Source organism: Ruditapes philippinarum, unplaced genomic scaffold, assembly GCF_026571515.1.
Source record: "Ruditapes philippinarum isolate M1 unplaced genomic scaffold, ASM2657151v2 ctg6089_1_1_1_1, whole genome shotgun sequence".
Lineage (NCBI taxonomy): Eukaryota > Metazoa > Mollusca > Bivalvia > Venerida > Veneridae > Ruditapes > Ruditapes philippinarum.
Window position 1 is genome coordinate 29,564 of NW_026861045.1, and position 23,966 is coordinate 53,529.

A 23,966-nucleotide genomic window follows, 5' to 3' on the forward strand; every position below is an offset into this window, starting at 1 on the left:
TAATAATCTAATAATGAGATATTTCTTTATACATGAAATTTTTCCTAACTCAATATTTGTTTAAGCTATCTAAATTAGAAAATAAGAAAAAAAGCAGACAATTACTTCAGTTGTAATTTTACATTTTGTATTTGAGATTTTTATAAAATACATTTCCGGTTGTTTTGAGAAGAGAAATGAAGAAATAAAGAAAAATTACCGTTTGATTTCTTAGTGTTTCTGCTGCACTTAAGCTTCTTATTCTGTTTAATAAATGAAGAACAAAAGTCAAAATTATGTCAAATCAAAGGTATATTTTCCCTTAATTATTACATCAATAGAAAAAACTTTCTTGACAAATCTTCATAATTTCTTTCGGAACGTCACGTCTTGGGGTCTTGATTCTTTTTCATGTTAACATTTTGATCAACAGATTAATTTATGTATTTTTATACAATAAGATTAGGAGATTGCTTGCCGTACTGTGTGGTACTGTAGCTTTAGGCTAGCAAAATACAAAGCATTTTCCTTGATAAGGACAAAATTTATTGACCTCACATGTTAACTTTCAAACTCTTAGTCTAGATCTATATACTTTATCTGCTTAACAATCAATTCTGATTTTGACTAGCAGGCACATTGTCAGGGAACTGTTAATAAAAGAAATTATTTATATGCAAAGTTAAAAGAATAAAAGTTATACAAGACTATTAATTTAAAAGACATACTGTGCGATTGGATCTATGTATCTGACCTATCCCAGTCTGAAGACAGTAAATAATATGAAAAAGGCAAAGCCTAAAAGCGAGCTTGATTTACTTTTACTGTGAAATAGTATAAAATAATAGTTCATTTTTATTTTATATTTGGTTTTCCGTTTTAGATTAAAACTGTCATTCGCTATTTTAATTTTTATACACTGCTTCCATTTATTCTTTATTATGATTCCCTTAGAAGTGCGCAGGATACCAGTCTACGCATCAGTTTCAATCAGAATTCCTCAGCTTTTGTCATTATCTTGTAATTTGAAAAGTTGCTATGTGTCAATTTTCCACTTCCGACGAAAGTTTTCAAAACCATCACTATCTAGCCGTTACTCGCATTACCATAAAGCTCTCTTTGCAAGCAGGCCCTTCAGGCTAGCTATTCAAGCTTGCTATAATTGATTTGATTAAAAACTAAATTAATATCAGAGTAGACAAAGCCTATGTACAGTAAAGTAAGATGATGTACATTTTTTTTGTTTTAAAGGTGCCATTTGTTAATTCATGCTCTGCTTCCGTTTTTAATTGGACCACCTTGAGGATTATTCTCAGGGCTTTAATTTCTTCTTTAACAGGGAGCGATATAAGGCCCCTTTACAATTCAAAATTGCACTTTTTTTCACAAAGCGGCGAAAAAAAATTCATAATTTCCAAAGAGATTTCACAAAATATTGGGACTTTGTCTTCGAAAAACATTGTTTACCTTCTGGTAAAACTTGATTTACGCCAATTGCAATAACACAGAAATAGTTTTAATCAAGTCAAATGGTTTTTTCGCATGTTAACCAGGTAAAAGTACAAACTTGAAGCAGATTTACACAGGTCAGAAATTATAATCAAGCGTTCATAGCACACTGTTTCCGGTTTCAAAGTGCCGCAGAATACCACAGGCAAGAGTATCGGACCTGGGAAGAAAAAATATGACCAGATTGATAAAAAAAACCTGTGTTCATCTTAAAAGTGTCAAAAAACCAAAAAAAAATGTAAATAATGACCCCCTTTAAAATATACTATAAGTTAAGAGAAGGCCGGGAACTCCAGATTCGAGCCTACGAGCAAGGGATTCATTTCCCGGGCCGTTGTGAAAACAATTGGCCAGACAATCAAAAAAAACTTTTATCACTATTTCACGTTTATATTAAGCTTCAAAATGAGACCAACCCCAAGTCTCTAGCCCTACCCGTTCATGAAATATCTATCAGGAAACGAGCGACTTCGTGCTAAAAATCCTTGGTAGACAGAATTGCGGCACAACAATTCGGTACGTAAACATAGACTAATACATGTATGTCAGCTGACTACGGGTCAAAATTACTTGAATTTACTAAATAATATTACTAAATACATTCAGTTGGACCACTCACAACCAACAGTAGCATCTAATACACATGAGATTCGAGTTTCAAACATTTACACGGTCTTTCAATCGCTTTCTACGCCATTAGGCATCTTGTGTGAAACATTGCAGTTTTCGTTGCTATTGGCCAATCAGAAGACTCGTTACAAAATATCGAACAGCTGATTGACAATGGCGTAGAAAGTAATCTAAAGACCGTGGACAGGTTTGAAATTCGAATTTTGCGTGTATCAGATGCTACCTACGGTTGTGAGTGGTCCAACTTAATGTATTTAGTAATATTATTTAGTAAATTCAAGTGATTTTGACCCATACTCAGCTGACATACATGTATTAGTCTATGTTTACGTATCGAATTGCTGTGCCGCAATTCTGTCTACCAAGGATTTTTAGCACGAATTCGCTTGTTTCCTGATAGATATTTCATGAACGGGAAGGGCTAGAGACTTGGGGTTGGTCTCATTTTGAAGCCTAATATAAACATGAAATAGTGATAAAAGTTTTTTTTGATTGTCTGGCCAATTGTTTTCAAAACGGCCCGGGAAATGAATCCCTTGCTCGTAGGCTCGAATCTGGAGTTTCCGGCCTTCTCTTAACTTATAGTATATTTTAAAGGGGGTCATTATTTACATTTTTTTGGTTTTTTTGACACTTTTAAGATGAACACAGGTTTTTTTATCAATCTGGTCATATTTTTTCTTCCCAGGTCCGATACTCGTGCCTGTGCAGAATACCATATAAAAATTTTTCACAATTTTATGACATATCTCGTTTTTTTTCCACAAAATGAACAGGCCTAGGCCCCTTCACAATTTTGACAAAAAGATGTGATTCTTCCGTTATACGAATGCCCGGCCATTAGTCATATGCAGAACAAATCTAGAACAAAAGTTGTAACAATGTGCGTGACAGAAGTGTTCATGATACCTGTAGGATGATTCTGGACTCTGGTCGATAAATAAGGAAATTAAAACAAACTAAAAACAAATTGAAAAAGTGTAAAATAATAAACTTGAACAGTCTATGCCAGTGTTCTTTGAACATGACCCCAAATTTTTACAATGTTTTAAGACAAGATAAAAAAACTGACAATAATCAACATATCAATAAATCAGTTAAGACAAAATCAAATATTTGATTTATTAAACTCCTTTTATATTACACTCATAATCACATACAGTTACTACAAGGTGAATATTTTGTGTGTTGAGGGTCACACTTACAATATTTGAGCAAATTTCCGTCTGCAGTGAGTCTCATCGGTGGGATCCCGTGGGTTTTGCAAAATCGGCACTGAGCATGCTGTACCACACAGTTAATATGAATATTAACCCACGATATACAAAATGTAGACAATGTAGTATGTACGGAATATATACAGTGGGTAACTGGCGATAGATGATTCTGTGTGAAAAAAAATTGTATGATAATTTAGAGTTTGTGTATTTTTGTGTACATTATATAATTATGATAATATCGAGCTTGTATTACAGTGAACTTATGAAGCTGAGTGACGAAAGTTTGGCTCGTCAACCTGACGAGGTGTTTGATATCATATGTAAAATAGGTCGCGGGTAAGCCCACATGTCCACATAGTTATACAACTTCTACATCACATTACGCCTTTAGTTTGAACTGTGTGAAGCCTCAATTACTCTTACTTCTAAAAAAAGCTAAAATAATACACAGTACTTTAATTTTATTTTGCCTTGCACTTTGTTAAATATTTGGGTGTAAAATTTCATTTTATATTGAATTTGTATAAGACTAGGTTAATGATTTTGATTTAAAGTGTTTAAAAGTGTTAGTATATTATATATTATAATGAAATGAAAATAAAGTATTTGATATTGAATTTTATACAGTAAACTAAAGGACACAAATGTGACTACATGAAGTTGTTCTACTATCATAAATGTGTGCCTGATTTTTGTTTTCTTTTTTGCTGGACATAGTGCATGGTTTAACAGCATTCTAGTGTATGCAATTTCTGTACAAACTTTTTGTAGACCATTGTCCTCCATGATTTGATTTTGATAATTCTCTAACATTCTTCTGAAGTGTTGTGTGACAATATTTTAATAAAAAAGAAAGAAAAAAACTAAGATTAAAGAAAAGAAAAATATGGAATAATTTTCAGATATTTTGTTTATTAACACTTGGGGAGGAATTATACAACATTTTAGTTTTAGAAATACCCCCTTATTAGTGGTTAAGCAAAGATAAAGCAGAACAATCTGGTAGCAATTATAACAGTATTTTGAATTTGTCAGAAATTATGATACACATAAAATTCTATTTTATAAAGGTACAGAAATTGCATGCTTAATTTAAAAAAGTGCATGCTAATCAACATCTTTTTTATTTTCAGTTTATCTCCCCTGTATGAACTTCCAGCACCCTTATATGTCATGTAGAAAATAGCTGCATTTATTGGGTTTATTGTAATGATAAAGAGTTAGTGTACTGAATTAAAAAAGCAGTTATTTTAATCAGATATAAAATTATAAGATATATCTATTAGCATGCATGTTATTTTGATGAAAAACTTTACTGTTGTTATATGAGAAAATCTCATGTAGACAATCTGATTAAAATCAGCTCTCTTTTATATTCAGTACACAAGTTCTTTGCCTAAGGTTATTAATAACAAAGATTATTGACCAGTCTGTTGGTGTAGTGATTGGTCAGTATTGAATTTTCATCAACCAGTCAAGAGTGCTTTAGTCTGAGATTTTTTTAATTCAACTAATCATTTTGATTATGATTGCATCTGATCAGATGCTGGAATGTGAGATCTAATTGTGGCGCCGTGCGCGTTTGGGGCGTTGTTTTTTTAAACCGTATTTATAATCATCTAAATCATCCAATCAAATGCTGGTGAGACTGGTTCATGTAATTTTATTGTTGTTAATAACATTTGGCTGTGTATGCATTGAAAATGTCCACTTGCTTGATGTAGTGCTGCTGTACCTCATCTATGTTATAACTCTAGTGATTTGCCCTTGCCACGACTCAGTGAGGACCATTTAGCAAAGTCCCCGGAGGAGGTTTTTGATTTGCTAGGCAAACTTGGAGAAGGGTAAGCTAAAACAAAGCACTTCTATAGTTTCTACTTGTCTTTGTGTTTGTCGTTTGTCTAATTTCCACAATGGACCATCCTGATTCCCTCATTGGTCTCACTTGATGTCCACAATGCTCTCAACTGATCCCTACAATAGACCAACCTGATTCCCGCAATATATAGGCCATTTTAAAGGAGGATTTAATTGTGATAATTTCCTTAATACTTGAAACAGATTTTTAACTGTAGCAGTTCATCCTTTTGGTCATGTGTCCATTAAAGTTAACATATAGATCAATAAAGCAAGCTTTTTTTGTCCAAAATCAAACATTTCAATCATGGAAGGTCTTTTATTTAAAGGATTAATTATAAACCTTTTAAGTAGATCATTTGTCCAGGGACTTAATTAGAAAAGACTTAAATTGATGTTTTAACCCTAACTTTGTATTTCTTCTCTATAGTGACTTCCAACTATAATTGGCACTGGTTCATGTAAGCTCTTCAAGATTTGTGCCTATTTAACTTGTATGAATAATTGAATAATTGTTGTGTGGTTATGACCATGCCCTGCATTTCCTGTTAGTTATTTCTAAAGGGTGCTAGCAATACATGTACAACAGATGAAAGGAGGAATTTTATTTGTTACCATTCACTTAGAGCTTTTAGACTGTGCTTTCTTTTATTTCTCATTGAATTTTAGCAAAGTTGTTTAATCCTCACATTGCTTTAAACATTTTATTATAGCAGTATTGATAATTAATGTTTTAAGACAAGAAATTTGTGTTTTAATAAAAATACATGTACATACAATAATGACTTCGAACTTAATCAGATTTGTTAGTTGTAAGCTTTACATACAATGTACATGTAGTTTCTAAGCTTTACATGTATTTTCTCGTAAAAAAAATCACAAAAATTGTGAGGATTTCTCCCACTCAGTTTAAGTTTTCTAGCAAGTAGTAGACACATATAATTTTATATTAAAGCACGTCTGTCCATTAATATGATTATTATCAGCTGAATAAAAAATTAAAATTGTAAAATTTTCCCAATTTTTTTCATCAGTTACCATGCTAAATTTTCCCAATTTTAAAAATAAACAAGTATATAAAAACTATCACTTGATAATAGAGCTGGCATCTTGTTTTCTTCATGTACTGTATGAGCTTATTTCCCAACCTTCCCCAGTGCTGTGTGTATTGTGCATGTCATATTGTTGTTTAACATATTGTTGTTTTATTTATCTTTAATTAAAATAAAATAGTAACTATATTTATGATGTTATTAAAGTACAAATTAAGTTCTGGAATATTTGTGAGTTAGAATTGAAGTTTTAGTTACTATGAAAACATTATGGTATTTTGACTTTGGCACACACACAAAAAATTGTGATTGATATGTTGTTTTTGTGATAATTGACAAAATAGTCAACACAGTTCTATTAACTATAAGAACTTACATCTCGGGTGCCAAAAATATGGCTGTAAAATAATGTGCCAAAAAAAGAAAGAACAGTGCCAAAAATAATATCAGTCGGAAAACTGTAATAATATTCACTGTTTATTATTTAATTGAAGATCACAATTTGATTCTTGCACAATTTTTAAAAAAAAAAAATTCAATAAATAAATAAAATAACTTCATAGTGATTTTTAATAATGTAGGTGAATTAAATTGATGTTAATGATGATAAGGTCTGTTTATTTTGTAAAGTTAACTATGTCTATATTTAAAGGAAACATCATACAATAAGCTTGTTAGGCAAATTAATCATTATTTAAATTACATAATGACTATTCTCACAATGTACTGTGATTATTTCAGATCATATGGCAGTGTATATAAGTCTCTACACAAGGAATCTGGCCAAGTTCTGGCAATTAAACAGGTATATATAAACAACATTAGTTTATTATCTTTTTTTTAGGCTTTTAGTGGTCTCATACCAACATAATTTTGTTAATATATTGTTTTGAGTATTTGTTTCAGAGTTTACTGTCTTTAAAAGTCTTTGAAATTCATTGAAGGCCTTATAAGACCTTACTTATAGATAAATTCCTTAAAGTGTCCATATTGCCTTCTTTACATTCCTTAAATTTTATGTATTTTGTAAGAACAAAGGAAAACTTATCTTTAATGTAAACTATGTTTATAATAGGATAAAAAGAGACATCAATTTATTTATGTGTCTATTGCAACTGTTACAGGTTCGAATCCTGGTCAGACTGCTCATTTTCTCACCCTGTAATATTTAGCGCCCAACTTAGCGCTGTGGCTGCAGAGTTTCATTCACATTGCTCTGTAACCCTGAGAAATTTGAGGACATATTTCAATATAGCAGGGTTAGGACTATCCACTATTTAAGGGAGAAAATGTGTAAGCAACTTGACAGCTCTGTCAGTAGAGTCCATGGAAAGGTGTCTTAGGCTCCCTGATTCGAGTCCAGGTCAGGCTGCTCATTTTTCTCACCCTGTCACATATTCATATCAGCATAACAGAAAAAGAAGTTTTTGTGAGAAACATTTGTAGCTATCATGTTCATTATGTGACAAAAATATATCTAGAAATTTTAGAAGTTAAACAGTTTAGCTCCTCGTCAAAATGTGCACATTATTTAGAAAATGATACATGTATATTACAGGTTCCCGTGGACACAGATCTTCAGGAGATCATCAAGGAGATTTCAATAATGCAACAATGTGACAGTCCTTTTATTGTAAAATACTACGGCAGTTACTTTAAAAATACAGACTTATGGGTAAATTTTTATTATGTATAATTTCATTTTGTTGTATTTATATTGTTGAAATTACTGATATATTGCTGGTTAAAGTAACATATTAAGCCCATCCATTGATATATAGTGATTTAATAGGCGAAATGCAACATTTTGTCATAATTCCTTTCAATTTTATAATTTACTTTCAATGATAAATAACTCACATGGCCAATATAAAATTTATATAAATATTCATCGGAATTTACCTGTAACAATCAATTAAAAAAAATAGTGGGGCAGTCTTTTTACATTTTAGGCAGATTTATATTTTATCCTCTCACATAATTTGCAATATCAAGTCATTGTCAATCACCATTATAACAGTAAATCATTTGAAGACTAAAGTCAATTCAGCTCAATTTGACAGTGAAAGAATGAGCATAATGTCACTTTAAAAGGACTTATGATTTTATTAAATATAAAATGTAATTAAGCTGAAGATCTAACATTTGATTTTGTTCAAGACAGTCCCTAATTACCATAATATAGGGACTGAGTCCCTAATTACTGTATAGGTGACTGGGGCCAGGGGCCTTCATGTAGGTATCACTTTGTTTTGAAGATAAAGACAAGTTTTGTCTGTCAATAATACTTATGAAGTTAATTAATAAGTGTAATATATTTCATTTTGCAAGAAAGCAAGTTTCAATAAGTCATGACAATAGACAAAACATTGGGATTACATTTCAACACATTTGGATTGGAAAAAAACAACCTTTTATTTATCCAAATGTACATATCGATTCAACTCTTCTTTGAAATTTTTAAAAAATAATTATATGGGGTTTCGATATTAGGTCTGCATAAAGGAATCATTGAATAGTTGTAAATTAATTTATTTGTAAAGCTGAAACTTTATAACATTATTGCTGATCAATTTACTTTGCCAGTATTATAAATGCAGCATCATTGAGTTCCCTAGTAGCTTCCAATGTTTTGGTCTTTGTTAGTTATATGTTAAACAAAAAAGTTAACCTTATAGCATCACTTATGAATTAGATATGTGATGATTATTTGTTTATTGAAATAACACCTGGAGTCATCCATGGGAGGTACTAATCTTTTTATCCATGCTATATGATGGTGATTATTTAATTCAGTGGTGATGTAAATAAGCATCTGTTCAACACCAGAAAATCATTTTCTTGGGCCAGTTTACTAGTAAAAATTACTGTCTCTAATAACTATTTTGTCTTGCATGTTAATTCAATGCTGATTTCTATGAGAGATTATTTCTGTATATTACAGATTGTGATGGAGTATTGCGGGGCCGGGTCTGTTGCAGATATTATGAGATTACGAAACAAAGTTGTAAGTTATTTATTGCCTGTTATCTAGTAATGTTCAGCAATTTATTCAATTGAGTTCTGAATATGTTAAAAGAACACCACTGAGGTACAGAATTCAAAAGAATCAAAATTTAAAACTCTTGCTAATATCAACTGGGAAGGAGGGGGGTGTACTTATACAAGAAAATTGCAAAAGGTAGTAATGTGATAAATTAAAAATTAAAGTAAAAATTGATTTTTTATGCGATTCTTAGCCTGACTTGTGTTTAAAGTTATTTATGTATGCTTTTCATTTTTTGGGTCATGTTTCACAGTTAGGATGAAAACCACTGTCTGTGAATGAATCAGTAACTATGCATACAAGTAATTTCAGAAAAATTATTTCCAGTCTGGTCATGTTAATAAAACCGTAGCGGAGTTCTTTAAAGATTATTTACTTGTAAATAATATGTTAGGTGACATGTTCCTACTATATAGACAGTAGTTGTAGATGGCCAAGTAAAGTGCAAAAGAAGAAACTTCATTTAAAGCTTGATATGAGCCGCGTCACGACAAAACCAACGTAATGCATTTGCGAACAGCATGGATCCAGACCAGCCTGTGCATCCGCGCAGTCTCATCAGATGCTGTTCGCTTACAAACCCTATAACAAGTAGAGAAACTGATAGCGACAGCATGGATCCTGATCAGACTGCGGGGATGCGCATGCTGGTCTGGATCCATGCTGATCGCAAACGCACTATGTTGGTTTTGTCGTGACGCGGCTCATATATTTTTGGAGAAAATCTCAGAAATTATATTAATGTCAGCCCTCTTAACTTATTAGGGACAGCACCACCTTTTAATCAGGGGTTGTTGGTCCAAACCTTGGGTGAAGCTAAATATCTCTGTGACAATTAATCTAGAGACATTCAGTCTAATGTACATTTATCTGTCACTAACAAATCAGAAATTATGTGTGATTAGTAGTCTGTGTGTTTGCTATATGTAAATACATGTACACCTCATACCTAAACTTTTTATAAAGCACACAAGTGTTTTATACATGGCCATGTAAGCTTTCAAACATTTATATAACTGATGATAATAAATTGTTTTAGAATGATAATATTAAATGCACATTTTGCCTCAGAAACAAGTCAATATTTTCGTCTAGAATTTTTTTTAATTCCTCCATAGCCTAGTGTATGTGATTGGAGACTGTCACCCGATAGGCTGGAGTTCAAAACAAGGTTGCGTCTGCTTTAGATAGAGCAGACATGAGTATTATAACATTGATATGAGCCATGTCATGACAAAACCAACATAATGGTTTTGCGACCAGCATGGATCCAGACCAGCCTGCGCATCCGCGCAGTCTGATCAGGATCCATGCTGTTCGCTATCAGTTTCTCTACTTGTTATAGAGTTGGTAAGCGAACATCATGGATCCTGATCAGACTGCGCGGATGCGCAGGCTGGTCTGGATCCATGCTGGTCGCAAACGCATTTGTTGGTTTTGTCGTGACACGGCTCATATAATGGTTTCAAAGCATTTTAGATTATTGTTACCTGAGGAACTTAGCTTAAATTATGAAATAATTTGTCATAAAAGTAGCAAAATGTAGTATTTTGACGTCCGCACAAAATACTAAATCGTTATGTACTTATTACCAAAGCAACAGATTGTTCAAGTAATTTGCCAATGGGCATATTTTATTAAACTATAAAAGTATACCAAAAATAGAAATATTTTTGAGAAATAAAAGTAAAATAATCTCTGAGGCATAATGGGCATTTAAATATTGGTAGTAATTGAGGTTTCCTGTTGTAAATATTTTTTAAATCATTCGTCTCACATAGTGGTAAGATGAAGGAAATTAATTTAAATTTTATGGACAGTTTCAGGAAGAATATAATTTTGAAGTACTTTCAAAATTGATCAGTAAGGACTTAGAATAACAGAATATTGATTTACAATAGATTATTTTACTTCTATTATATTTGCTTGTAAAAAATGTTAGAGACACTCAGACAGCTGAATTTTGATTTAATATTCTGATTTTAACCGATGACGATATATGCTGTAATGATTTAAAGTTTAAAAGCTCAACACTTTCCTTGACTTGCTCATTGTAAGTCTCTCTGTATGGCATAAAGGCTTTTGTGAAACTCATTGAAATAAATGACAGAATGTTAATATTGATAACTGATAATATTTGTTTCAGTTAAACGAGGAAGAGATAGCTACTATATTATACTACACATTGAAAGGTCTAGAATATCTGCACTCTAAGAGAAAGATTCACAGGGATATCAAGGCTGGAAACATCCTTCTAAACACAGAGGGACATGCTAAACTAGCTGATTTTGGAGTTGCTGGCCAGCTCACAGTATGTAAAATTTGATACACTTTTAATCATAGACATAAGGATTGAATCTCACCGGGGATGATTAATTTATATACATTTGTCTGAGGAAGCTCGACAGGTGTTTTGGTTAAAGGTTTGATAAGTCAAACCAGATGTCTTCCGATAGTTGAAATAATGCATGGACGGATATCATTGGTCCTTGTCCACCATTATAAATAGAAAAGTGGTCATAATTTAATAGTGATTTTTAATTTAAGAAATTCCTGAGCCAGATTTGAGTTAAAAGTTTTGAAACTCATTTAGTTTTTGATCAAGACCTACTTCAAATGGTACATGAATCTTGAGAGAAAAAAGATGTTTCCATTTCCGTAATGTCAAAAATCTTAACAGAGCCCCTTTAAGATCTTAATCAGGTGTCAAAGGCGGAAAATGAGGGCTTGGCCATTATAATTACTATGTGAAAAGCATGTTTAATCAAATTAAAATATCAGTGCAAAACATTGATAACTAGTTTCTATTAATTTTTGTATGATATACTAAGAACACAATATTTGAACCGAATTATGTAACATATATATAGATATATACATGTGCATGTACAAGAATTGATGGATCTTGCATATATCGTATTATGTAATTGTTAAAATTGTATTTCTTTATTATTTTTTCTTAAGTCACCAGAAATTCTCCCCTGTTAAAGTTAAAAACATGATTTGTGAATTAAAATCAGTTAGATATATATTTTTTCCAGGTGAATGCAGATTAGATCAAATTAATGATTACAATTGTTATTTACTGTTTATACACTGTTTGACTGCCATTGTGATGATATTTTATTGTGAAATTTAGATATTACACTCTTTTGTGTATTAAAATATTTAGCTTTGTAAGATGATGGACATATCATGTCTTATTTCTGAATAAAGTATATATATATATATCTATATTAACAGGACACAATGGCAAAACGTAATACTGTGATAGGAACACCATACTGGATGGCCCCGGAGGTGATACAAGAAATAGGCTATGATTGTGTAGCTGATATCTGGAGTCTAGGTACATATTTTCTCCCTTTATATACAAGATAACAGGTAAAATTATCATGAAGGATTTGTGGAAGAGTCAATTTCTTACCAACAGGATTGTCGGTTTAGAGAGTTTTACAGCCAAATAAAGGCTGTTTCACCTAGCCCAAAATATGTGTATTTTCCCCAAAAACTGCATATATTTTCCCCTAAAATACCCTGTTTACATTCTTCACCAGAACTATGACTTAACAGCAGCTGACTTATATCAGCTAAAAGACAGAAAGCAGTCCCTATAGATAACCTCTGCTATGTACCATGCATGTTAAATTGAAATAAAATTGAAAATTTTATAAAATGTGTGGTTATATTACATTCTCAGTTGTTGGATATATTTTCCCCATCAGACAGCCACATGTTGTTTTGAAAATAGAAAAAAAAGTAATTATAGACCTTGCTCCTACATTGATCCTATTTCCTTATTTGACACCATTACTAGTTTGTCTTAGAAGTGGATTTGTAAAATTATTAGAATAAGTTTGAAAGAACTGATTTCTCTTTCTCTTGAACTAAAATACATGAATTTAAATAAATGTTTAATTGGCTCGCCATATATCCAAACATGAAATTTTCCAGTCTGACATTCTAAACTTATCACCGTATATCGGCTTATTTTTGTGTATGCTAAGTTTGTTAGGATATTAATATTTCTAGGAGTATAGAACTTATGGTATTTAATGAAGTATAAGGCTAATGATTTAATGTTTTAGGTATTACTGCGTTAGAGATGGCTGAAGGAAAACCCCCTTATGGTGACATTCATCCTATGAGAGTAAGTTTTAGTTTATCTTTTATCTAGTTGAATCTCCATGACCAAATGGTTAAGGATGTTGGCTCAAATGGCTCTCACAGCTGTGTGTTGAAATCCTACCAGGGACATTGGATATTTTTCATCCAACTAGCTTGTAATAGTGTCAGGGTTCTACCAAAAATAATGCAACCAATAAAGTCACCATATAATGAACGTCTCTTGTGGCTGCTTATGCCTGAAATTATACACAGAAGGGCAATCAAGGTCTTCACAACTAAAGCTGTAAAGTTCCCATATGAAATTATAACCTTTATACTGTTTCTGTGAAGAAAGAAAAAATGCTAAGACATAATAAAGGCTTAAGCTACATAGAAGGGTTTTTGCAATGATAGTTTCACTTTCAACAACATGTTAAGTATATATTGAAATATTACACCTAATTATAATGGCCAGCTCACTAATTTATTTATTTAAATACCGGTAATAATATTTTTACTTTTTCAGGCAATATATATAATATTCATTCAATATTTAAGGCAATATTTATAATATTTATTTTAATATTAATATTTTTACTATTTCAGGCAATATTTATGATACCTACAAAACCACCGCCATCATTTAGAAATCCGGATAAATGGTCACCAGAGTTTATAGATTTTGTCTCCAAATGTCTTGTCAAAAACCCAGAGCAAAGAATTACTGCTCAAGAATTGCTGGAGGTAAGAGAGATTAGATTGTTTACACATAACCTGCTGAATTAATGGATTTTCCCTTATTTATATATTTTTGTTCAGTCCATTCCAAGTTTAAGGGATTTTAATTTCAAAATACAAAAATAGTGCTATCAACAGTATAGAGTTTAGTCAGACTGCACATTGTGTGACTGCATTTATGTAGTTGAATTGCATGAATATGATCAGGCTGCAGGCATGGGCAGACAGCAGGGATGGGCAGAGTTGTCTGGTCCTAATCTGTTGGCAAAAGCTAATCACTAACGGTAACAACAGGTTTTTTTGTTGTTTTTTGTTCTGTTTATTTTCTCAGTTATAGCTTTTAGATAATAGAAACTATGTAAAAAAAAATAACCACAGAGACAGTACCCTATTCAAAACAGTATACCTATTCTGCAAATTTAGCAGTTTTAGAGTTAACAGTAATAGTTTCTAGAAAATCTTAAAAAAATAGTTTTACTTCTTTTATTTATAAATGACAGTTAAACTGATGTTGTTATAATAACTTCTTTTGCCCATGAATATTATGAGTTCATGTGATTTAAACATGACGGTTTTTATTTGAAATGACAGCATGAGTTTGTACGGAATGCCCAGCCTGTAACAGTATTACAGAAGATGATTCTAGAGGCGAAGGAGATACAAGAAGAACAGACATTGAACACCCTGAATGGAGATGAATCTGTAAGTTATATACTGTTAACTTTGTACAGATAGAGTATCATAGGTAGTGATAAATGTGCATTGTGAACAGAGATAAATCTGTAAGTAATATTCTGTTAACTTTGTACAGATAGAGTATCATAGGTAGAGATAAATGTGCATTGTGAACAAATGAATCTGTAAGTTATATACTGTTAACATTGTTCAGATAGAGTATCAATAGGTAGTGATAAATGTGCATTGTGAACAGAGATAAATCTGTAAGTAATATTCTGTTAACTTTGTACAGATAGAGTATCATAGGTAGAGATAAATGTGCATTGTGAACAAATGAATCTGTAAGTTATATACTGTTAACTTTGTACAGATAGAGTATCATAGGTAGTGATAAATGTGCATTGTGAACAGAGATAAATCTGTAAGTTATATACTGTTAACTTTATACAGATAGAGTAGCGATAGGTAGAGATAAATGTGCATTGTGAACAAATGAATCTGTAAGTTATATACTGTTAACTTTGTACAGATAGAGTATCATAGGTAGAGATAAATGTGCATTGTGAACAGAGATGAATCTGTAAGTTATATACTGTTAACTTTGTACAGATAGAGTATCATAGGTAGAGATAAATGTGCATTGTGAACAAATGAATCTGTAAGTTATATACTGTTAACTTTGTACAGATAGAGTATCATAGGTAGTGATAAATGTGCATTGTGAACAAATGAATCTGTAAGTTATATACTGTTAACTTTATACAGATAGAGTATCATAGGTAGAGATAAATGTGCATTGTGAACAAATGAATCTGTAAGTTATATACTGTTAACATTGTACATTGTATCATAGAGAATCATAGGTGGAGAAAAAATGTGCATTGTGAACAAATAAATCTGTAAGTTATATACTGTTAACTTTGTACAGATAGAGTATCATAGGTAGAGATAAATGTGCATTGTGAACAGAGATGAATCTGTAAGTTATATACTGTTAACTTTGTACAGATAGAGTAGCGATAGGTAGAGATAAATGTGCATTGTGAACAAATGAATCTGTAAGTTTTATACTGTTAACTTTGTACAGATAGAGTATCATAGGTAGAGATAAATGTGCATTGTGAACAGAGATGAATCTGTAAGTTATATACTGTTAAGTTTGTACAGATAGAGTATCATAGGTAAAGATAAATGTGCATTGTGAACAAATGAATCTGTAAGTTATATACTGTTAACTTTATACAGATAGAGTATCATAGGTAGAGATAAATGTGCATTGTGAACAAATGAATCTGTAAGTTATATACTGTTAACTTTATACAGATAGAGTATCATAGGTAGAGATAAATGTGCATTGTGAACAAATGAATCTGTAAGTTATATACTGTTAACTTTATACAGATAGAGTAGCGATAGGTAGAGAAATATGTGAATTGTGAGCAGAAATGAATCTGTAAGTTATTATGCTCCCCGAAAAAATTTCGGGGGAGCATATAGTCGCCGCCTTGTCCGTCCGTCCGTCCGTCCGTCTTTCCGTCCGTCCGTCCGTCCGTCCGTCCGTCCGTCCCCTTTTCTTGTCCGGGACATAACTTTGAAACAACAAGAGGTATCAACATGAAACTTTGTAGGTAGATAGATCTCATTGAGTAGAAGTGCAGTGCACAAGAACCGTAACTCTGCCTTGCCTAATTTTTGAATTATCCCCCTTTGTTTATTTTTACACTTTGAACTTTGTCCGGGACATAACTCTAAAAGTATAAGAGGTATCAACATGAAACTTTGTAGGTAGATAAATCTCATTGAGTAGGTGTGCAGTGCACAAGAATCGTAACTCTGCCTTGCCTAATTTTTGAATTACCCCCCTTTGTTTATTTTACACTTTGAAATTTGTCCGGGACATAACTCTAAAAGTATAAGAGGTATCAACATGAAACTTTGTAGGTAGATAGATCTCATTGAGTAGAAGTGCAGTGCACAAGAACCGTAACTCTGCCTTGCCTAATTTTTGAATTATTCCCCTTTGTTTATTTTACACTTTGAACTTTGTCCGGGACATAACTCTAAAAGTATAAGAGGTATCAACATGAAACTTTGTAGTTAGATAGATCTTATTGAGTAGGTGTGCAGTGCACAAGAACCGTAACTCTGCCTTGCCTAATTTTTGAATTATCCCCCTTTGTTTATTTTACACTTTGAACTTTGTCCGGGACATAACTCTAAAAGTATAAGAGGTATCAACATGAAACTTTGTAGGTAGATAGATCTCATTGAGTAGAAGTGCAGTGCACAAGAACCGTAACTCTGCCTTGCCTAATTTTTGAATTATCCCCCTTTGTTTATTTTACACTTTGAACTTTGTCCGGGACATAACTCTAAAAGTATAAGAGGTATCAACATGAAACTTTGTAGGTAGATAAATCTCATTGAGTAGGTGTGCAGTGCACAAGAATCGTAACTCTGCCTTGCCTAATTTTTGAATTACCCCCCTTTGTTTATTTTACACTTTGAAATTTGTCCGGGACATAACTCTAAAAGTATAAGAGGTATCAACATGAAACTTTGTAGGTAGATAGATCTCATTGAGTAGAAGTGCAGTGCACAAGAACCGTAACTCTGCCTTGCCTAATTTTTGAATTATTCCCCTTTGTTTATTTTACACTTTGAAATTTGTCCGGGACATAACTCTAAAAGTATAAGAGGTATCAACATGAAACTTTGTAGTTAGATAGATCTTATTGAGTAGGTGTGCAGTGCACAAGAACCGTAACTCTGCCTTGCCTAATTTTTGAATTATCCCCTTTGTTTATTTTACACTTTGAACTTTGTCCGGGACATAACTCTAAAAGTATAAGAGGTATCGACATGAAACTTTGTAGGTAGATAGATCTCATTGAGTAGGTGTGCAGTGCACAAGAACCGTAACTGCCTTGCCTAATTTTTGAATTATCCCCCTTTGTTTATTTTACACTTTGAAATTTGTCCTGGACATAACTTTAAAAGTATAAGAGGTATCAACATGAAACTTTGTAGGTAGTTAGATCTCATTGAGTAGGTGTGCAGTGCACAAGAACCGTAACTCTGCCTTGTCTAATTTTTAAATTATCCCCCTTTGTTTATTTTACACTTTGAACTTTGTCCGGGACATAACTCTAAAAGTATAAGAGGTATCAACATGAAACTTTGTAGGTAGATAGATCTCATTGAGTAGGTGTGCAGTGAACAAGAACCTTAACTCTGCCTTGCCTAATTTTTGAATTATCCTCCTTTGTTTATTTTTACACTTTGAACTTTGTCCGGGACATAACTCTTAATGTATAAGAGATATCAACATGAAACTTTGTAGGTAGATAGATCTCATTGAGTAAGTTTGCAGTGCACAAGAACTGTTACACTGTCTTGCCTACTTTTGGAGTTATTGCCCTTTGTTCATTTTGACACTTTGAACTTTGTCTGGGACATTACTCTAAAATTATAAGAGATATCAACATGAAACTTTGTAGATAGATAGGTCTCATTGGGTGGAAGTGCAGTGCTTATGAATCATTACTCTGCCTTGCCTTATTTTGAAGTAATTGCCCTTTGTTTATTTTTACTTTTTGACTTTTGTCCTGGACATTACTTTAAAACTATTAGAGATATCAACATGAAACTTTGTAGGTAGCTAGGTATAATTGGATAGAACTGCAACGCTTAAAAAACCTAAACAAAGCCTGGTCTAATTTTGGAGTTATTGCCCATTGTTCATTTTTTTTATACTTTCCTGTGTCCAGAACCTTCTCGGGGAGCATCACCCGGTTCAACCGGTTCTTGTATACTGTTAACTTTGTACAGATATCAGAATATCATTGTACAGAGTATTGATAGGTAGGAAAACATGTGAATTCTGAACAGAAATAAATCTGTAAGTAATGCATTTAAAATAACATACGCAGTGAGTATCACAGGGTAAAAAAAACACCCAGTGAAGTCTTGATAGGATTTGAACCTTGTTTAATGGGTACTCCATTTAGCATCTCTAACTACTGAATTACTCAGTTGCTTTCACATTCTCTCTCCCTAACAGCGATCAACTTCATACGATTTCATTCGCCCAGTCACTCCCTTGCTATATTGAAATTCATCTTAATGACTTTTACAGAGAACAATGTGAATTTGATTTTGAATTATATAACATAATATAGTTCCATCTTGGCACAGATTTGAAAATAGGAAGTTTGACCGTATTACAAGTTGAGAAAACTATTATCAATGTGTAATATATTTGTTTATATATTTGGTATGTTTTTACACCTCATATGTTAAAATTGTAAGTTATGTATTCATGTGTTTAACCTATATACTTCATGTGTTTAACCTATATATTTCATGTGTTTAACCTATATATTTCATGTGTTAGACCTATATATATTCATGTGTTTATATATATATAGGGTGAAGATGATCTGGAGACAGGAGGAACTATGGTGAGAAATGATGAGGGAACTATGAAAGGATCTCAGTCAGGTAGGGATTCTCATGCTTGTATGTTAAGATCATTTTTATATAATCATTGTAAGAAACAATAAATAAAAGATATAAAAAAAATACAATAATGAAAACAAGTTTATGTATATGTTATCATACAGGGACATTACAGTCTGAGAGTGGTACAGTTATATGTAACAGTGAGGCATCCACGATGGTAGATTCTGACCTTGGTACGATGGTGATAAACGAGTCAGAAGAAGAAGATGACGGTACTATGAAACGTAAGCTAATCGTAATGTTATATTATGCGTTTATTGTCCTCCCTTGTAACCGTCAAAACTGCTTACAGTAAAGAGTGTCTCCATTAGAGCCAGACCATGTTAGTCTGCCGGCTTAGCTGAACAGGGAAAACATCCAAAGTTTGCTGGTTTGATCCTCAAAAGAGGCGTAATTTCTCTGTGGTAGTTGATCATGGGTATTTAACCCTTTCACTGCCATAGGGACGGCATATGGTGTATTTGCCATATGGACGGCTTTTGCCGTTTCTATAATAATAACAATAATTATAATAATTATAATAATAATAATGATAATAAATATATAGATAATTATACCATCGACAATAATTATTATATACTAGCAGATTTGGAAACATATATAATTATGATAATACTAATAATAAATAATAATAATTATATTAATTAATAATATAGTAATTTCTTAGAAAACCTTCTGGCAAATAGGTGATCAATAAATAAATAACCCTCTGGCAGCGAAAGGGAAATCTAATGGTCATTTAAGGTCGTTGACTTCAAATCACTTGCCCCTCAACGTTGTGGGTTCGAATCCCGACGGGGACTTTGGATTCTTTCATGTGAGGAAGCTATCCAGCTAGCTTACGGAACGTCGGTGGTTCTACTCAGCAACGTCGCGATATGACCTATACTGTGTCGATGTGACGTAAAACCCAAAACAAACAAAATAATGGTTATTTTTTCTGGCACATCTGATTATGAAATCAAGTGGGATTGCAGTGTAATTGTTAGTTATGCACTATAGCCAGTTAAGTGGATAAATTGCCTAGCTTTGACAAACCCTCTGTTAAATCAGAGTAAAAAAACAACAGAAATACATACAATTATTGCGGTCGGGCGTGGCTCTATACCACCTGATTAGGATATTTTGATATTGAAATAAGGCATGCAACATTCAAAAGTTCAATATTCATGGCAGAACAAATCTATTACATAAATGTAGCAGACAAAATTTTGATGATGAATTTTGTTCATCAATTTTTCATATAGTGATTTAAATATGTTAATTTTGTTGATCAGTGTGTAATACAGGTAAAGCTTCAATATCAAGTGGGATGTCCAGTCTCTCCAGTGTGTCCAGTTTTGTCAGTAAGAAAATAAACAAATGTAAATTTACCCCTCGCTCACTCTATATGCTGATGTACTTATATCCTTTGACTCTTTGAAATTTCTCATCGAGGGCCTTTTCTCATGATATTATAGAGAGGTCGGTTTGCCTTTGACTGGATAATTATATGTATATGAAAATGTGTAAAACAAAATTTCAGTAGAGTTTGGATAAATACTCTGCCAATTAGACTGTTACAGATATAAGTAAAATATGAAAATCTTATATATATATAAATATTTCATTTAAAACATGAATATGTTCAGATGGAACATAAGAGAAACATAACTATTTTTCATTTGTAAGATAGAGAGAAAAAAGTGTTTTAAATATGTTAAAAAAGCTTTTTTTTATAACTTGGTGATATAAGACAAAGGGCCCTTACTATTATATAATGATATGTTATGAATAAATAGAACCATTCTACTCGATGAAATTTATTCTTATGTTTTCATTTTTTTTTCGATAATTTTCTTAGCATGGTTTTTGTCTGATATAACACATCAAGTTTTAACAAATTATTCCATTTCTTTTTCTAACTTGACATTACATTTTAAATTTTCATTAAACATTACACCTGAACTTTGAACAAAATTTTCATCTTTTCTGCTTTACAGATCAATTTTTCTACTTTGGTCGTTATGTACTCTTCTGTTACAGCATGAGAAATAAAGTATTATAAGAACTACTTTACCATCATACTCTAACTTTACTCAGAAGTACTATGAGATATGCAACTTGATTAAAATGTCTTTGATCTCTTATCTTGAGATTATTGTTTTGAATGTTTGACTGTAAAATGAAAATGTTATTTTACCTATTACTAAAATTGTTGGTTAAAGTATTAAATTCCAATTATATTTGTGTGTTTCGGTTCACAATATCGATTTGTTACTTTGTATCGCTGTTAAAGCTGCTAAAAATGTTTTCCAGTCACATTGTAATTTTTTAGGAGTAAATGTCTGCCTCAACTTAGAGGATTGTTTAGTGCCACTGGAAATATGACCAAGTTACCTCAAATAACAATAGTACTAGTTTGCTAAAGAGTGTTTTAAACAACCTTTAAGCAGTCATCATATTAATATTACTATAACAAATATGTTTTGACCAAAATTGCATTTGGTTTATATATAGTTACTTGAAACAGGTTCATTTTAATGGTAAACTATTTAGACAGGAAAGAAAAAAAATGACGATATGTGTCAAAATCAACAAGTGTTGCACCATAATAATTAAGCTCATATAAATATTGATGATACAGCTAAAAGAGCTTATATTACCAATCACAAATAATTTTGTTCCAAGTTATATGACCTTGATATTGGTTATATAACTGTATAAACAGCATATTTTAATTTACTTGTATAAGGAGCTGTATAACCATTAAAAAAAGCTTATCACCAAGCCTTATTTCAGCATAATCAATTCTCTAATTAGAAGAAATATTTATCTATAAATTTACAGGAGCTGTATATATAGATAATATAAATGTTTATATAATTGTCCAATGAAAAAAGATGTTACATACATGCAGTATATTATAAAACAGTTTGGTTTATTTTATTGTATAGGACATAGTACAGCTACAGGGGGTAAGGAGAAATATCGTCCGTCCTATCTCGATCATTTTGAGAAGAAAGAGCAGGAATCTCAAGTACAGCGTTCACAACCTCCAGCCCCTGCCCCACAACCAGTGCCACAAAAACAAGTTACCCCACCCCATCACTTCCAGAGGTCACTTATAGATGGAGACTTCGAATTTGTAAGTAAAATTTAGTCTTCGTGGTTCCACACTGTTGTTTCTAATGTTCATCTTGGTTTTTTCCATGGGCTAGTCTGCACTTTAGTTCCAGTTTGTTCAAGCTGTAAAATGTTTTAGCATTTTATGTCAAAGTCCCTTTACAGTGGACATTTGCTAGACAAGTCCATTTTATATATTGTGCATTAAAGAACAAGTGAATGGACAGTGGTTTGTTGACCAACTTTTATTCAAGAGTTAAATTTACAATACATGTATTATTGAAAACCAGGAATTTAAAAGATGACATAACAAATTACATAGCATATCATTTTAAGTAATATAACAAAAGTAACATATCTTTTTACTGAGTAATAGAGACTTTATTTGTAATATGTGGTCAAGTGGTAAAGGTTGGTGATTATGGATCCTGAATCTTTGATGTGTGGAAGCTTTCTAGCTAGCTCCTTAAATGTTGATGGTTGTACTTGTGTACTTACTCATGCAGGAAATAATTCTTGAGGGGAAATTGAGGTCTTTCTCCACGAGTAAAACAGGAAACCCTAACAAGGATCATAAAAGTGTTGGTGTGATTTTAAACCCAGTAATAACAAAAAATATTGTATGAACTCATTTTGATAATATTTGAGCAAATTATTTTGATATGATTATATTTTTAGTTACGCAACTTGGCATATGAAGACCTGGAGAGACGGCTCGCTGACCTTGACCCAGAAATGGAGCGTGAGATAGATGAGCTGAGAGCGAGATTTCAAGCTAAACGACAACCTATCCTGGAGGCGATAGACGCTAAAAAGAAACGACAACAAAACTTTTAGCAGGATTAGAATTGTCTCGTCATGTGTAAATGTTACAATAATGTTTTAAAGTGGCACACTTCCGAAATTAACGAACAAATTTTTTTTAAATCACAAAGTTAGAAAGAAAAAAAAATTGAAAAACATTACAATCAAATTTGCCATCTGCATATTTTCAGTGTCTATTCTAGGAGGGGGGATTTCGGAGATTCACTCATATTTTTTGAGAATTCCAGCCTATATTTTCAGAGGTAGGGGGAAATTTTACATAGAGAAAGAAGAAAAAAAAGGTCAACAAATCTAATAAATTCTCACTTTTCGATAAAAATCCTCCCTTTTTTTCGAATCCTAGAATAGACACTGTTCTTTAATGCAAAATGTGTTTAAATTATTTATATTTTCATCATTATGTTTTTGAACCCTTTTACTAATAAAGTTAGGGTGATTTCTGTATATTTTGGCAAGTTACAAGTAATTTCTGTGTATAGTTATTGTTTATGGCTAGACTAAATCATTTTTAATATATATAAATACACTTGACTAAATTTATACTAAACAGAAGAATGCTTTTATTTCAAAATTGTCATGAAAAAATTGGTACAAAAATGGAGGCAGGCTGCTTTAATTTTTCATGTGTTCATATCGTTTATAAGGAAACTATTCATCTGTAATATTTGAGTCATTTCATAATGATAGAACAATAGT

At 32.1% G+C, this 23,966-nt stretch overlaps 1 protein-coding gene across 4 annotated transcripts; it reads left to right on the forward strand.

The window, feature by feature from the left end:
* Positions 1-129: 129 nt before the first annotated feature.
* Positions 130-23,366, forward strand: LOC132714343 (serine/threonine-protein kinase 3-like). Of its 4 annotated transcripts, none has more exons than XM_060697191.1 (15): positions 130-289; positions 3,594-3,674; positions 6,989-7,052; positions 7,806-7,922; positions 9,192-9,254; positions 11,440-11,604; positions 12,537-12,642; positions 13,382-13,443; positions 14,007-14,144; positions 14,730-14,840; positions 19,247-19,319; positions 19,442-19,564; positions 20,618-20,686; positions 22,277-22,467; positions 23,124-23,366. In XM_060697191.1, the coding sequence occupies exons 1-15, from the start codon at positions 276-278 to the stop codon at positions 23,280-23,282; spliced, it is 1,536 nt and encodes a 511-aa protein (XP_060553174.1). In that variant the 5' UTR covers positions 130-275; the 3' UTR covers positions 23,283-23,366. The 4 variants fall into 4 exon arrangements, with proteins under 4 accessions (XP_060553174.1, XP_060553173.1, XP_060553177.1 ...); XM_060697190.1 differs by lacking the exon at positions 3,594-3,674 and adding an exon at positions 5,096-5,182; XM_060697194.1 differs by lacking the exon at positions 20,618-20,686.
* The last annotated feature ends 600 nt before the right edge of the window (positions 23,367-23,966 follow it).